This window comes from Lactuca saligna, chromosome 6 (assembly GCF_052625555.1).
Source record: "Lactuca saligna cultivar CGN05327 chromosome 6, ASM5262555v1, whole genome shotgun sequence".
NCBI classification, from domain to species: domain Eukaryota; kingdom Viridiplantae; phylum Streptophyta; class Magnoliopsida; order Asterales; family Asteraceae; genus Lactuca; species Lactuca saligna.
The window spans coordinates 62,689,679-62,707,279 of NC_136422.1; the positions used below are offsets into that span (position 1 = coordinate 62,689,679).

General features: G+C 36.6%; 2 protein-coding genes across 2 annotated transcripts; one reads left to right on the top strand and one right to left on the bottom strand.

Annotated features, from left to right (window-relative positions):
- Nucleotides 1-5,986: 5,986 nt before the first annotated feature.
- On the top strand, nucleotides 5,987-7,412 carry LOC145001970 (uncharacterized). The gene is made up of 3 exons (XM_078961294.1): nucleotides 5,987-6,295; nucleotides 6,618-7,003; nucleotides 7,096-7,412. Exons 2-3 carry the CDS (start codon nucleotides 6,633-6,635, stop codon nucleotides 7,154-7,156), a joined length of 432 nt encoding a protein of 143 aa, XP_078817420.1. The 5' UTR covers nucleotides 5,987-6,295; nucleotides 6,618-6,632; the 3' UTR covers nucleotides 7,157-7,412.
- An 87-nt stretch (nucleotides 7,413-7,499) lies between these two features.
- On the bottom strand, nucleotides 7,500-10,271 carry LOC145001969 (receptor-like protein 46). Its single transcript, XM_078961293.1, has one exon. The coding sequence runs from the start codon at nucleotides 10,164-10,166 to the stop codon at nucleotides 7,584-7,586; it is 2,583 nt and encodes an 860-aa protein (XP_078817419.1). The 5' UTR covers nucleotides 10,167-10,271; the 3' UTR covers nucleotides 7,500-7,583.
- Nucleotides 10,272-17,601: the final 7,330 nt, after the last annotated feature.

A 17,601-nucleotide genomic window follows, 5' to 3' on the forward strand; every position in this document is an offset into this window, starting at 1 on the left:
CTGTCAATATTACTGGAATTACAGATGTAACAAGTTCAGCAAAAACGGCCAACAATAGGAGGCCTTACATCAACCAAAATGGGAAATTGTTGATAGAATTACAACCTAACCAAGACCTAACAGGCCTATGATTTACAAAGATATGGAATTAGACCAGAGTTTTACATAACTAGGTTATATCCAAAAGAGAGAAGTTGATGAGAATCTATCGGCAACGAGAACTACCAGAGTGAGTTCTTGATCCAGACAAGAGACGTTATATGTCCCTCATGCGCCCATCAGTTCTTGCTTGCTGAGCTCGAAGTTCTCTGACTTCAGCTCGGGTTTTAGCGAGTTCCCTCCGAAGAGCTGCATTGTGAACCAGAGCCCTTTCGTGAACAGACTCTAGTTGGAGAATGAGGACAATGTTAACGCCAGAGTTGGCGTCAATCTCCAAGACTCGATTGATAGTTGATACCTAGTATCGTGTTCGAGAAACCCTACGAACCATGACGGGTAGGACCTTGTCAGCAGAACCTCCCTCAGTGAGGTTGTAGAAACTTCTGTCCCCGTTATAGGGAATGGGCTGACCCTGTTCCTAGATCCATGTATTCAAGTTTGTGCCCCACAGAGCTGTGGGTCCTTGAAATATGGGTCAGGGGTTGTTATTCGGGGCTTGACCTACTTGAGGTAGGTTGTTGACTTCGGGCTCAGAGTCAGATCCATCCGAAATCCTTCTGCTTGGTGATCATCCAAAGGGATTTGATGCTCATCATCGGACTCTGCTTCAATCCATCCAGCATTTCCATTGGGTGGAAAGTACAGGTCGTCATGATGATGGAATCCAGCCATGATATCTACGCGAGAAAAGGGGTAAGGAATTAATTAATAGATGAACTAACTAGATAATTATAAGGTGATCTTTATCAATTACTCCAATACTTGTCTAGGGCATACCAGTTATACGTATTCTGAAACATGATAGACCTTCGAATAAGTGATCCTAAATCTAAGCCCACATCCCAACGAGGACATGAAATAAAGCAAAGATTCACAGATTCTTAGTCTATGACACCCTAGGTACATATAACCTTAGTGTATCCACTAGACAACCATTGACATACCAATAAAGACCTTTAGTTCTCAGATAAGTAATTATAGTATCACAAAATACTCCTATAGTATTTTAAGTTTAGTGTTATGTTCTACTGTTCTTATTGTCGTAGTGTTGGTAAGTTTTTAGACTTGTTGCAACCTCACAACCATCCTTAGGCACATGCTAGTCACTCCTTGGATAATGTAGTTGATCATGCTACATCTTCCCAGGGTTGACCATATGTCTCTAAGTCTACTTGTGTTGTCCAACAATCGTAATACTTTTGTTCTGTCCTAGTGACACTGATTTCAGTATGAATGCAGGTATGTATACTTAGTTAAATATTTTATTACTCTTAATCAGAGTATTTTAATCCCTCTTGTGTTTATAGTTCGTATATCTTTTATGGGTTGATACCCTCAGTTCACTATAAACAATGCTCTGATACCAATCTGTCACACCCCAAAACCTGAACAGCGGAATCGTTCGGGGGTGGAGGACGTCAAGTATCACAACAATGCAAAGTAGTAAACAAGCAACAACATCATCCATTGCATTAATAATATAATTTCATACAAGTGTGTTATGTCAAGTTAAATAGACACCAAAAAGTACATCAAAATAAAAGAGGAGTCTTGAACAAGCTCCATCTTCTCAAAAACCTAGCACCGGTACCTGTCTACTGGTGACCTGAGAATACAAGTTATTTTGAAAGCGAGTATCAGCTTTAAAGCTGGTGAGATCATAAGTATATTAGTGTCTGAGTTTGTATGAAAGCATTTGTAAGATATTTGTAATGTATAAGTTTTGTAAAGTTTGTATTTTTTTTGAACTATCCTAGAAAACCCTATGTTTCCTACTAAGAGTAGCCTTCTACCAAAGCATCTAGTGACTATGTGTGTGTCTCTTGAAAGAGTGTGTATTTTCCCAAATCCAACTATCATTAACCAAAAATATAGTTTTTACATTACTGTGCATCGTGTGCATGTTCACGAAGTGAATGTAATGGGAAAAATATTATAGTACTGTAGTGTTGTATTAAGTAGCTACTGTTGTACTAACTACCTTAAGCAATTGTAAATTTTAAGGTAACATGTGATCGGCATGTATCTTGCTAACGACTCAATAGTAAAACGACAATATAAGATGCCGTAAAAATGACGTTTGGCACCCGTAGACTCGCAAGTCCCACTGTAGCGAGCAGCAAGGTGTAGGATAGTCAATCCAGTATAGATCTATACTCAAACTCATACGCTCCCAATTTAAGGAGATTCTGATACAAAAATAGTCATGGCAGGTAGTGCCATGCCCTATTTAATGGCTCACATAACTGTGTTAATGTATATGTAATGTATATGTGTGCTAGCTGTATTATGTGTTCTTTCTCTATGTAGCATGTATGTTTGTTTCTCATCATAGTGCCTTTTGTTTGTTTCTCATCATAGTGTTAACATGTTTTTATACCCTTGCTACTCAAGGGTATTGTATCCTTTGACTCATGTATGAACTGACTCATTGTAGGTTTCATTGTTCTAGTACTAGTATTAGTATCATCTAAACTACTCCTATAGTAGTTTACTAGCAATGTATGATCATGTTTGAATACCCTTGCTACCCAAGGGCATGGAATGGTTATGAAGGAAATAACCTTTTATATCTATATACATATACATAATATATAACTAGGATTCAAACGACCTTCGGACAACTAACCTTGATACCTTAAGTCCACAACCAAACAAGGAACATGAAGCAGGGTAGGCTAGCAGTCCTAAGTCCTTTCAGTCCTACTTATATAACTATATCTATACAGATACACCGAATATAAGTGTAAAAGAGTTTAAGTAAAGTATTTGACAAGTAAAAGAGTTTGTAAAACAGTTTTGAAGTACAGCAGTTTGGTAAACAGTTTGAACAGTAAGAATCCACTAGTTTGGTAGTTATTAATCACATGTGATTGATATAATAACTATAAGTATTCAATTTGTATCCCCCCCCCCCCAAAATAAAACATTTAAAAGGTTAATTAAGGGGTATGAACTCACCTGTAGTGAGTGGTTTGGATGAACAGATTGTCTAGGATGATAGGTGTCAAGTGAAGGCTTGAACACACACGCAGATCCTATTTTACATATAATGATACATATATGAATAAAATTAGTGTTTAAAGCAACTAATTATTGAAGTGGGACCACCTTAGGGACTAGTAAACACTTATATTGTAGTGTTACAACCATATATGATTGTATGAAGGGGGCATGTGGCTTTACAAAGGAGTGTATGGTCAAAATACACACTATATGTATGTGTGCGGCCAGGTGTGCGGCCATACATGGTGTGTGCGGTTGGGTGTACGGCCGTACACCTAGTGTTCTTGGTGTTCTTGGTGTAAGATGTTACCTTTTATGAAGATCCTCAAGGAGATTTGGATGATACTTGAGAGGATTTTCGGGTCCTAGCTTTGTGGAAGTGTAGAAAGTGTTCCAAATGGCTAAGTGTTCTATATATAGGGCGAGTGTGCGGTTGGGATGGGTGTGTGGCCGCACACACCTTGTGTTGGTGTGATTGGCTCAAATGCAAGGCGATACACCCACAATACCTATCCCACGACTCCTACCCTGCTTATACTAGGCTTTAAACACTCTATTTGACTCCAAACAGTGCTAGAAAATAGCAAAAACGAGTTTAACTTTGATAAGAAATGAAGAATGTAAGCTAGAAATTTTTGGGTTGTCACAGAAAAGATAGATGGTAAAGGTTTCAGCTTTATACCTCAAATGAGTTGGAAATGTGCCAAAACCTATGGATCTTCTTGCTTCCTCTGAGTCTCTCATGCTTCCTTCTTCTTCTCTAACCTCAAGTACACATAAAACGCACCAAAAAGCTCAAGAACACTCAATAATTGATTAGGGTTTCGAGTTAGGGCTTCTCTGGACTGGGAGGGACGATAAAGGCTGGGTTGGGACAAGATAAGGTGTTTAAATAGGATGCAAACCCTAAATATTAGGATTTCATCCAGACAGTCCTACTCACCGAGTCGGGCTCTCCGACTCGTCGTGTCCCAGTGTAAAAACATACAATTAATTAAATTTAAATACGTATCGGGAACCGAGTGTTACATAGTTGATATGTGTAATTAACTAGTTGAATAAAGTAAAGAGCATTTGGATTTTGTCCCCCCTTGACCTTGTGGTCGAAAGTCAAGAGATATAGTCTTGAATTGTTTTTTCCTTTGTTTAATCTTTACTCCATGCTTGCAAGAAAGCTTACTCCTTTGACTTTATTGTCTTACCGTTTTTCTACATTAGAAGATATATCAAATAAGGACTTGAAAGCATTTTGTAGTTTGTACTTCTTGGCTTCTTTTCTTATTCTTTAAAGCAAAACCGAGAGCACATAGCTCTCTTTGGGGCTGCCATTTTTGAAGATTAAAACCTCTTTCTCCCTTCTTCCTTTCTTGTAAATGGAGCATGGAATAAAGACAAATAAATTTCTTTCTATTTAGACTTTTTAGACATGTCTTATAGCTTAAAAGTAACTTATTAACAAGTGTATACTAACATATTTTTATGGTTAATCTTGCTTGTGGATACTTCTAGAGAAGCTCTTCATTGATTTGTTTGTCATCTTTATCAACTTCCTAATTGCCAAAAGGAACCAAAGACTTCAAAGGTTGTAACTCTTCCCTTCTATGGTTGTTGTTTTCTTTCCAAACTTTGCAAATTGATCTTTTGGTGGGAATAAACTAGTTTTATTTTGTTCAAAATTAAAGTCTTTCATTGTCATCTTTGTGTTTTTGAAACAATTTTTGAATAAAAATCCCAAGTGGGTGGGGCGGGCTTCAGTGTTGGACTGTTGGCGTTGGCATAGGTATGGTGTAGGGTAGGTCTCGGGTGGGGTGGGGTGGGTGTGGATAAGTTGGCAGGTGAGATGGGGATATGATGATAATATGTTTTGATTTAGATAAAAATTAAGTGAGAGCAGATTTTTTTTCTTTATAATAAAATGTAATGAATGAAATCCAAAATCTTTGTCTTTAACCGAAACAATAACCAATTCCCATGGACATAGAATTTAATGTAACTTAAAAGAATTTAACTACTGATTTTGTCGATCAAATGCATTTTTTACTGGAGTTTACATTCCAATTCTTTCAAAATCTAATTCTTACAAAATCCATGAACAAAACACACCATTATTTATGTTTTATTAGGATTAATTATCTAATTCTCATTATTTAATATCATAAAATTGTTTTTAGATGTAATGTACAAACACTCGGACATTGCATCATGGCTCAATATAAACAATCCGTACAAATTTATAGATCAAATTAACAATACTACAATCTCGTAGTGATTTCTAACTAATAAAAGTATAACTCTAATAAAAACTCTATACAAAATATGAATCTTATGATTATTTTAAGACAAATCAAAATCCAAATTATTAGATCTACTGAATAGAGTATACTTTTGTTGCAGGAAAAAGAAAAAAAGAATTCTAGCCTTGCTTATTATCAAGTGGATCTTTCAATGACAAAAGTTCCTTTAACAAAAGGGCAAAACACCCCAAGGAAAAAGGAGAGAAAAGGTTAGAAAAACATGAGTCATGACAGTTACTTATGAGTAATGACACACATACTATATATATTCTTGTAAGTTAAAGAACAGTTAGAAAGATTAGAGAATGTGCTGAAACTAGATTTTGCCTATCAAAATAGCAAATTGATGACTTTTGTAGGTCTCCTTTTCCTAACTTTTGACTAATTCTATATAATTTATTTCGACAGCTCACACTCCCAATCATCTTCTCAATTTATTTATCCTTTGTTTGTCTCTTATGCTTCATTAATCCACCTCTATTTAATTGTATGTCGAGTTTCATGGCTTGATTTGGGCCATGACATCTTTACTTCAAAGTAATCTTTCCTTTGCTTTATCGAAATAGAAATCAGATTCTTGATCTTGTTGGAAGGAATTACTACTAGTTAACATGGTTTCTTGTGTTTTCCTAATATTCCTTATCTTGGAGGGCAGAATTGTCAATAAAGATTCATGAATGCTTCTTTCTTCCTGTCCCTATTTCTCTTTAAGAAGAAGATAAAGGTTACAAAAAAACTGTCTTGTCTTATTCCTTTCTCTTTTAAAATAGTAACTCAGGAAACAGAGATTTGTGGATAATAAATTCATGTCTTGAGAACAAATTCTTGTTTGGGAGGTATTCTTTTTCTTCCTTTCTTCATTCTTTGCAAAGCATCTGGTCTCAAATTTAGATTTCCTCTGCTTTTAGCAAGAAATCCGAGTTCTGGGTCATCATTATTTGCCTCGAATTCTTCTGGGTGATCTTTATTTTCTCCCAAGATTTCACCTTTTAATGAATCTTGCCACTTGATTTGTTAAAGATGAGTGCCAAATTGCCAATATCGAAATATTGAAAACAAAAAAAAAAAAATCCCAATTCTCTTTTAGGGATTTAAGATCGATGTTTGGGTTTTTGTTCTTGTTTCTTGATTAATGGGTTGAATTTGTGAGTTTTACAGATGAGTGATTAGTTAATGAAGAGTATTTTCATGAGGGTTTTGTTCTGCAAGATCCACTGTCCTTCATTCATATGTTTCTGCAAACCTTCAACTGCTACTCATCTTTACAATTCTGGCCCTTTGAAATTGGAAAATTCCCCTCATGTCCCTCCTTCATCTGTTGTAATCGATCCATGTGATCAAAATCATGTTGAAGAAGTTATTGAAGTCAATAAAGAGATTTCCGAAGATGAAAAGCAAGAACCAGAGATCGAAACTATTGTTCTCAGAAGTTGTATGAAGAACAAGTGTGACCCCGAATCAAGATCGCCAATTGAAAGAAAAAAAGTGCAATGGATGGATAGTTTAGGCAAACAACTTGTTGATATCAAAGAATTTGAATCCAGGTTAGTTTTCGTCATCAATTTACTTGTAGTCTATCGTGATTTTACATGAAATTCACTTCGATTATGATCTAATTTGTTACTTTTTATTACAGTGAAACAGGAGATACAGACAACGAAGACGATAATGGAGGTTGTTTTTGCACGATTCTTTGATGTTTTAAAACCATCACCATGTCGATAGAATAAGTAAAGATCGGCTGTAAGTTCGTCCATTCATTTACTCATTGAATTGGAGATAAAGATCGAGTGTCTTGCAAAGATCTGAGCTCCATTTTTAGATTTCATTTCCTAATTTATTTTCACTCTGGCTCTTCTGCTTTCTGATGTAAGAATTTATGTTATTAACGAGCTTCTTTATGTTCTTCATCTGATAATGAAAATCCCAGTAAAGTTTGTTGCTTTTTTATCATTTTATTGTACTTTTATTTCGGATTTCGCCTTTTTCTTGAGTTTCTCGATAACCCTTTTGACAAAAATGGGGATTTATGCAAGAACAGAAACGAAATCTTGATGATTAATACTATAAACTATAAAGATATAATCTTGTGTTTCTTTTTATTTTACAAATTACAACACATTTTCACCAGAATTTGAACAGATGTAGAAAATTCAGTGAGTAGCCCATGATCAAGATCGATGAAAAAAACCCAACTGGAAATCCGATCCAAGTTCCCTCCCACATAATCCATGAATCTTTCTTGTCTTCTTCATCTTCTCCTTCTGATGATGTAACATCCTCTGGACATATGATTCTAATCTGCATGCCACATAATCCACTGTTGTTTGCAAAATACTTCAACTCATTCATCGTGTTCATCTGTCCACCCACCGGAATCCTACCTGTCAGCCTGTTATTGCTCACATCAAGAATCGTAAGTTGATCAAGCTTTCCCAGTGATTGAGGAATCGAACCCGAGATTTTGTTATGTGATAAATCCAAGCTCTCTATTCCTTTCAGATTCCCAAAAGTCACCGGAATGTTCCCGGAGATTTCATTGTGTGAAATGTTGAGAAGTTTTAAGCCTTTGAGATTGCCTAACGATGCCGGAATTTCGCCGGAGATTCGGTTTTCTGACAAATCCAAGAATGAGTAGATGTCTAAGCTCCGACTTGATAGCCCTCGAAAAGAGTTCTTCCAGTTTAATATCAAGTCTTGAAACTCGATTAAGAAGTTGAAGATGTCATACGTTGGTAACAAGTCCGGAGTGTTCATCATTCTTGCTAGGTTTCCGATCTCCGGTGGGATGATTCCGGCGAGGTTGTTCCCGGAGACATCAAGAATCCGGAGAGAAGTGAGGTTGGAGATTGTTCTTGGGATAAATCCTTCAAGGGAATTGTTTCTTAAGCTTAGAACTTGCAAATTCGGGATTTGAGGAAGAACTTCGTGGAAATTTCCGGTGATATCGTTGTCATGAAGATCAAGATGTTCGAGGTTGACCAAGTTGGTCAAATTCCGGGGCAGATTGCCGGAAAATCTATTCCCGCCAAGAGATAGAATCTGAGTTTCTGTGGAAAAAGTCACCGGAATCTCGCCGGAGAATTCGTTGTATGACAAATCGATGAAAGCAAGAAGAGGGTTATCTCCAAACACTGGGAATTTGTCGCCGGAAAATCTATTTCTAGACAAATCCAGAAGTAGTAACCGGTAAATATTTGATATAGACATTGGAATTTGGCCGGAGAAATTATTTCCCGACAACATAAGAAGCATGATTGCTCTGGCGTTTCCTATATTCTCCGGTAACTCGCCGGAAAAATTATTCCGGGACAAAGCAAGAATTGATAAACTTAAAGATTCAAATAAGCGAGGCGGGAGTGATCCAGTAAGCTTGTTATCTGACAAGATTATGCTTCCGATGTCCATCTTAGCAAGCCAATCGGGAAATTCCCCCTCCAATTGATTCTGGCTCAAATCAAGAAGATTCAAGTCTTTCTGTGAAGAAATCCATTCAGGAATCTCACCGGAAAATCCACAGGAAGACATGGAGATCTGTTCTAGCTTACATTTTGGAACGATTTTTGTTTTATTATTCCAAATCAAGCGGTTACCTTTTCCTCCGATGAACAATTTCTTTAAACTTCTGATGTTGAATAACCATGTTGGGATTTCTCCGGCGAGCATGTTGTTCTTGAGCTGAAGGGTTTCTAACTTTCTTAAGTTTTGCATAGATGGTGGGATTGGACCCATGAACTGGTTCTTACTCAGATCAAGAGTCGTCATGTTGGGTAGTCTTCCTATGCCAGAAGGAATTTGGAGGGAGAACGAATTTCCAGACAAATCTAGGGATTCTAAATCCTTGAGATTTTCAACCGAAGAGGGGATTCCACCCGAAAACTGATTCTTTCCTACCCAAAGTTCCCTTAACTTCGTCAGATTTCCAATTTCCTCTGGGATACTTCCGGTAAGAAAATTCTCATTCAGTTTCAAGGATTCAAGATTCCGAAGGTTTCCAATTTCAGAACTTAAACCACCGGTGAGACTGTTGTTGCTTAGATCGAGAAAACGAAGAGATTCAAGTTTGAAAAGCGAAGGAGGAATCATACCCTGGAAACGATTCACACTCAACGATAATGTTGTCAAATTCCGAAGAGTAGCCAGTTCAGGCCCTAGTCCTCCTTCAAGGTAATTGGTGCTCATGTCCAAGTAACGTAAATTTGTTAACCGGAAAAGTTGGGCTGGAATGGAACCATTGAAGCTGTTCTGCATCATGTCAAGATGAACAAGTCCGGTGAGGTTACCAAACCCATCTCCGGGGATCTCACCTACCAACGAATTCATGGAGATATCGAGTACCTTCAGTGACCGGATTTCGAAAAGGGGATTCAGGATATCGGAGAACACCGGAACCAGGTCAACAAACAGGGGAACGACGGCGTCTAGGTGGAGCTCGGTGACGATTCTGGTTTTGTTTCTGGTTCTGGTGCAATTGACACGGTCCCAGGAGCAACAATCGGATTTTGGACTCCATGAATCTAGTTCTTCGAATGGTACATATTCATCGGAGTTGGGGTCGGAGTTGGAATCGATGATGGTGGTGATGGTGGATTTGAATCGAAGAAGAGCTTGTTTTTGATGAATCGGACAAGAGAATGATGGGATTGGAATGGAATTGAGTATGAACAAGAATGATAATATTGACAGTGATGTTGTCAAGGCAGCCATGGCGGTTTCCGGCTGGTCTTCCTTCGATTTATCTCTTTACAACGATGGCGAGATTATAAAGGGATTAAAATTCTGTGTTTTCATTTTTACTAAATCCAGAGTAATGTTGTGTGTTTATTGAATGATGTACAAGTTATATAGCATATTTAGTTTGAAGTTGGTGAATATGGGAGTGAAAAAGGGATTAAAGTCGTCGACTAATTCTAGTCAATGGGTAGTGTAGTAAACTAGTACTAGAGTTTGAATATCGAGATAAATGGGTCCCAGTACCAAATTAAGTCAACTTCACTTTATAAAATTCTCATTTTTTCTTTTTATATTCAAGAAAACCGTAAATGTTTAATTTCTTAGGGAAAATGATTTAAAAGCCCAACGAAGTTTTCAAACCGTTTAAAAAACTCTAATAATGTTTTGTTTGTTCAAAAAATCCCAACAAAATTAACATTTTATCTAAAAAACTCAACTAATTTACACTTTCTCGAAAGTCAAATAAGAGAAACAGATGGCGTGGCTTATTACCGTATCGGAAAAATGACTTGTTAGACCAACGAAGTTTTCAAAACGTTTAAAAAACTTCAATCACTTTTTGACTGTTCAAAAAAAAACCCAACGAACTTAAACAAAACAAAATTGGAATTTTCTGAACGGTTTGAAACTTTGTTGGACTTTTTAGACAAAATGTTAAGTTCGTTGAGTTTTTTTGAACAGACAAAACATGATTGGAGTTTTTTGAATAGTTTGAAAACTTTGTTGGGCTTTTAAGTCATTTTCCCAATTTCTTATAAAATAACGTTTTGATCAAATTCGTGGTATATTTGGCAACGAATTTATAAAAATAAATTTAAAAATCAGCTTTTAAGAAAAATGTTTCATAGCTATTTTAAGTACTTTTAAGAGTTGTGTTAACTTTTATATTTAATATTTATTATTATTTTATATCTTTCAAAAAGCTTACATTTATTTTTATCCAATAAAAGCTATTCTTTAGCTTTTCAACTACCAACTTAGAACATTAAATAATTAAACAAGTATCCTAACTGACTAAAAGACACATTTACACTAAAATGTTTCTAGTCCGACGGTATCTGGTGTTGGCATCCCTCCTTGAGGTTGGGGGTTCAAGTCTCGTGAAGAACATAGGTGGAGAATTAAGAGTAGTGTAGGAGTAGAATAGATTTACCGTTTAAAATTAAAAATTAAAAAAAAAAAAAAAAAAAAAAAAAAAAGACACATTTTCACGAGATATTATCAACATTAGGTGTGAGACCCATGTATTACATGGGTTTAATTAAAAAAATATATGAAATTTTAACAATTTGAAAAGTTTGAATTTATAAGAAAAATGAAAAAAAATTTGAATTATTAAAATTATTGAAACTTTAATGTATTGAATACATTACATACATAAACTCTTTCTAATAAATACTTTACATATATATTACATTACACATTAAATGTGGAATTTTAATTTAATAAAATGAAAAATATAATAAAATGATAAGTGGAAAATAAAAAATTTAAAATTTTTAGAAAATATCATGTGTTCAAATGAAGGAGAAAATGATATATAGCAAAAAAAACCTTCATTTATTATAGTAGATTCAATCCTTGCAAAAACATATTGTATGATTCAAAAGTCTCTATCACAAGACTAACCTATTATGTTTAGAGGATCGAGTCTATTAGAAAATAAAAAAACATTATCATTTGTTATTATTAAATAGTCATATATTAAAAATACATAATTCATTATTACATTATAATAAAAGTTATAAATTATACATTAATATTTTTAAAATGAACTTAAATTCTAAAATCTAGAATATATGATCGGTCTATTATTAGTATAATTATTATTAAATAAAAAAAAAAACCGTTTCTTCAAGTTTAAACTATAAATATAAATTTATAAAATATTATTTGATTTCATATATTAATATAAATATAACACATCAATATAATATAATTATAATGTTTACTTGGTACTACCACTACTATGTGCTATCCTAACTATTTGAAGAATTATCTTAATATTCTTTTTCAACTTATATATTTCAATAACTAATGCAAAATACGCATCGTTTACTTTGGTCAATCAAGTCAAGGATCAATGTTTTTGTACCTTTAATCTTTTTTGAAGTCCGTGATCGGTTAATTACTTTTGTGACTGTAAGTGTAAAACGTAATGTTCCCTTTTTTTCTATTGGAAATAGTGAAAAAAATATATTAAAAACAAACAAAACCACAGTTAATATGAAGCTAAAACCTAAGCAAAATAACAAAAATTCACATACAAGTTACATGAGCAAATGAAGAAACATTCTAGTCGACCCACCTACAAACATATATCCTACTTTTGTAATTGCACCAAACAATTGAAAAGGAAATAACATTATCAACAATTATGGTAGAGGAAGTTCCCGCTTTATCGAAAACATTGTTGTTTCGTGCCTTTCAAATACACCATAGTAGACAATAGAAGATTGCAATAGTTATCTTGTGTTTCCTTGGACAAGTAAAATGTAGCACTTTGATACGTAATTTAATTCAAGTAATTATCATGTTTTGACCTGGGATTCGGCGATTTGGAGGCCCAACTCGTCGAGTATAATCGACTTTGGACTCGGAGGTTTAGTGACCTACTCGACGAGTCGGGAGACCAACTCGACGAGTAGGAGTTGTCTGGACAAAACCCTAATTTTTAGGGTTTGCACCCTATTTAAACACTTTGTGAGGCCTCCACCCTAGCCTCCATCACCTCCAGACCCTATTCACAAAACCCTAGCTAACTTTTGAGTGTTCTTGAAGCTACTTGGTGTCATTCTTTGTGTTTGAAGATTAGAGAAGGAAGAAAATACTTGGGGGTTCAAGAGGAAGTCAGTAGATCCAGAGATTTGGTTGTATTTCCAGCTTGTTTGAGGTAAAAAGCTCCTACCTTGACTTCTTACTTGTTAGATCCACTTTAGGGCTTGAAACTTGACATCTTTGGGGAATTTCTAAGCCATTTCGGGTTTCAGAGTGTAATGAAGAGTAAGGGCTTCAGATCTTGAACCTTGGAGGATTCTCATGGCATAAAGGTGCCAACTCTATGGCCATGAGAGCCCCATGCAACTTGTAGACCTCATTTTTGGGTCTTTTGAGCTTAAAGACCCATGCATGGACGTAAAGTTCGTGACTTTACGTGTTATATTGTAACGCCCATGTTTCTAGACTAAGCACTAATTTAATGGTGTAATAGTTAGGGTCAACACTTATAACCTACTTTGAAATAATAAATAGGAATTATTTGAATATTATGTGATTTTATGTGCCTTATATTTAATTATAAGATATAATAAGTTAAGAATAAAAATAAGCGTCAAAAATAAAATAATAGATAGGTCCAATATCTATAAAGAAAGTTGTAGTTGTTGGGACAAGGATTCCGGAGATATAAAGTACGCCGAAATTCGAGTTATAATGAAGAAGATATGATCTGTCAAAGTTTCGCGTCAAAACCTGCACGACACTGGGAAACATAAAATTTAGTTTATGATAAGCTACTTTTTATCCTTAGGAGTCTAAATTAAAGTTGTAGAGTACGTCTCCACCTATGCGTGGATATAAAGAACGTCAAAAACGGAGTTTGTATGCAAAAGTTATGACCTTTCGAAGATACAGTTGTCTAAGAGCATGACATGTGTTAGAAACCCTAAATTGACTGCACTCACGATGTGAGCCTCTTTTCTCACGACGTGAGGAGTCAAAAAGCCACATTTCGAAGCTAGAAGTCTACGGGAACGATAACTCAAAAGCTCACGACGTGAGTAATGAATTCTCACGACGTGAGGAGTCAAACAGACACTATTCAAGCCTAGAACGCAGATGTTGAAGCTACAAGGTGATTCATCCATGGCTCACGACGTGAGCAATGAATTCTCACGACGTGAATGAGCCGAAATCAGCCTATAAATAGCAAGTTCGACCTCATTCACTTCTTACACCAAATCTTCCTTCTCTCTCTCATTTTCTCAAGCCGTTCCGCGTCCCGAGCCCGACGATCACGAGCCGTTGACCGTTTTTAGATTCTATCTACTCCTGCTACTAAAGTGAGTGCATATTTATTTTCATCTTACGCATAGATATGAAAGTATTTTATATAAATTACATGCTATGTGTGCATATTGTCTGTATACTTGTTATCTATGTTAGACGAACACTATTATACATGTTTTAAATGATTTAAACTGTATATGTATTTTATATCTACAAATATGTTGGGGGTAAAACATGGGTAGATGAAATAGTTGGTGTGTGATGAAATAAAATGATGAGAGGCCTCGATGTTGCTGTTGATCCAGTCATCTAGCAGAGTATAGATGACAACCACGGACTATTCTAGACAGTCAAGTGGAACGCTAGCAGGCCTGCAACCTCTAGGTGTTTGTGAACGATGTGTTCGATGGCGTACTCTATCCCCCTCATGGTTTCCTTACGGACATTTATTGTTGAGGAAACCCTTTAGCAATAGTGTCCATCCCGATGATAATCCTTAGGCTAGATCCCTTACGATAGGTGTTTTAGGGACGTAAAGTGAGGATAACGGGAATGGGTAATCGGGTTATTGTTGGTTGATGAAATTATTAAAGTTATTTATTGCGGGTTGAAAACCCTATGTGCTCACCAGGCTCCCAAGCCTGACCCACTCAGTTTTCTCATATACAGGTAGTGGAAAGAGAGCACAGGAGTGATGATCTGATGAGAAATCAATGGATTATAGGCTACTAGAATAAATAGATATTATAATGCCTATGTTGCTTATGTTTATGCTTTTGATCTGTATCAACAATGATATCCCAAAGTTCTTAATATAATACATTTCTACGGAAATGCTTTGATAAATTCTTTTTCATATTTTTTTTTTGGGAACAAATTCCGCATTATATTTCTTTAAAAATATACTCTGATTTTCAAATAAAGCATAAACAAATCGGTCTTTTATGGCCACGAATTTGGGGTTGTCACATATATCGACCCCAGAAGGTCAGATCTACCCTTTGGATGAGATGAGCTCAACAAAAATCGAGTTTATGAACATGGACTTTAAGGGACTCGGCGATTCGGGTATTGGTTCCCCAACCTTTTCTGTTTCTGAGGAATTTGGTTGAGTCTAGAAGAGGAATCAACAAGATGGATGTGATTATGGACCTGGAAATCATGGGACTCAGCAAGCGTATGAGCGGACTCAGCAAGTCCAAGGCAATCTCCCAACCCATGAAGACAGACTCGACGAGTTGTTCGTATAACTCTGTGAGTCATAGACTGGACACATTCATATGATGAAGATAAACTCAACGAGTTCAAGGCTGAACTCGGTGAGTCGGTTGAAGATGGTCCCTATATTATGGTTGAAGGAGGACTCATTAAGTTCTCCCTAGACTCGATGAGTAGAGTCAGGGGTTGTATCATTTCGAAAGAATATGGACTCGACGAGTTGGTGGACCAACTCAGCGAGTCAAGTCAACTGGATGTTGACTTTGACTTTGACCCGGACTGGAGTTGAACTTTTAAGAGAAAGGTGTGTGGACACTACACGACATCGAGGTGGGTTACCTTTCAGTAGAAATGGGTCTAAAGCACCAAGGTCGGCCCACTAGTAGTTGATTATAGTTGAGATGATTGTCTTTATGATAATTGTTTGGTTTACTACTACCTGATATGTGTATGTGCTAGCATGATTATGTTGTATGTGATAGTGGTAGTAGGAGGGGACTAGTCCCCAAGTTCGGTTGTTAGAACCGAATGGTAGGTCGGGCACCCCAGATATGCCTGACAGTATGTTTATGTTATGATATATGTGGTAGTAGTGATAGGGGTGAAAAATTCCTCGAAGTTTGGTTGTTAGGACCGAAGGGTAGGTTAGCACCCCCAGAACGGCTTGACATGGGTAGATCAGCACCCCAGAACAGTTTGACATGGGTTGGTCGACACCCCAGAATGGTCGGACCGGGTAGGTCAGGCGCCTTAGAATTGCCCGACAGTATGTATGCTATGTGACTGTTTGGTATGTGGTATGATGGGGGAACTCACTAAGCTTCATACTTACAGTTTTTAGTTTTGTTTCATGTACCTCTTCAATGAAGGGGAAAGAGTCGGCGCGGTAGCTATACATCACACGCACACCAGATTTCTGCACTATGTGATTCATGGGATTGTACTCTGATTTTATTACTGTTCGATGTTTTGAATTTGAGACATGTTCATGATGGTTTATGGATTGATATGATATCGACAATGTTTTCAATAAACGATTTTATAAATTACTTAATTAAAAATGAAATTTTTGGCCTCGAAATTTGGGATGTTCCAAGATGCTATCAGAGCCTTGGTTTGAGGGATCAGACACACCTTCGGGGGTGCCTGAACTCAAACCGAGGGTTTGAAAAGTTTCACAAGAAAATGTTTTCTAAAATTTAAAGTAAGAAAGTTTTGAGAATGAACAAGGTGTGTGATGTGCGCGACCGGCCGAGCTCAAGTAAGTATTCCCCAAGATACCCATACATTTTATATTATATTATGATATGGTTATGAGAACTGCATGCTAGATTAGGACTAAGGATCTAGGGAGGATCCATTTTATGCCTGCTATGTGTATATGAGAACTGCATGCTAGAATAGGGCTAATGATCAAGGAAGATGCCTGCTATGCCTTTTGTGTATGCTTATTGAGTTACATGATAGCCCGGATAGGATATGTTTGGGACGGGCTACTCAATGCCCGAATGTTGCTTGCTTTGTGATAACAGGAGTTCTAGTTATTTTTAGTTAACTAGTAAATGGATACATTACATTACATATTGTGAGGACTAAATAATTTCAGAAGTTTATGTCTAGCCCTATCTCGCAGCTCTTATCTGAGTCCAACCGTTGTAAGGCAGGACCTCTCATTTAAAGAATTATCTGGTCTTAGTGATATGTAATGGTATCCGCAAGCTAGTTAGGTGAAGGTGGCAGGAACTTCGTATGCAGCTGATGGCGGAGAATAGGTTGGATGAGTTACCCTAGGGTATCGATCAGTGTACTCACGAGCGAAACAGAAAAGGAAGCAGATAGGGGATTATCTGTAAAGACCTTAAGCAACGACGGGCAATAGCTGCGACACGTAGGTATTAGAGGTGACAGGGGTCTATTAGCGGCGACATACTAGAGGGAAAAATATGCGCATTTTTTCGTTCCTCTACGACCCTTGGATTGAAAGGAAATCAGACGGATAGGGCTCAGTTGACGCATATTGCTATTAGGTATTAGAGACGACATGTAACGCGTCTATTACATGTTGCCGCTAATACCCAGTGTCGCCGCTAATGCCCCCATTTCTTGTAGTGGTTTTTCATTAGACCAAGTCCTAATTCTTCAACTTGTGGATAACGAAACTGGAGCGACCCATTCGAATCCA

What these genes read in the sequence shown, in the direction of transcription:
- LOC145001970 (XM_078961294.1), top strand. Translation starts at nt 6,633, where the DNA reads ATGAAGAGTATTTTCATGAGGGTTTTGTTCTGCAAGATCCACTGTCCT. An exon ending in ATCAAAGAATTTGAATCCAG is followed by an intron (nt 7,004 to 7,095) that starts GTTAGTTTTCGT and finishes TTTTTATTACAG; the next exon opens with TGAAACAGGAGATACAGACA.
- LOC145001969 (XM_078961293.1), bottom strand. Translation starts at nt 10,166, where the DNA reads ATGGCTGCCTTGACAACATCACTGTCAATATTATCATTCTTGTTCATA.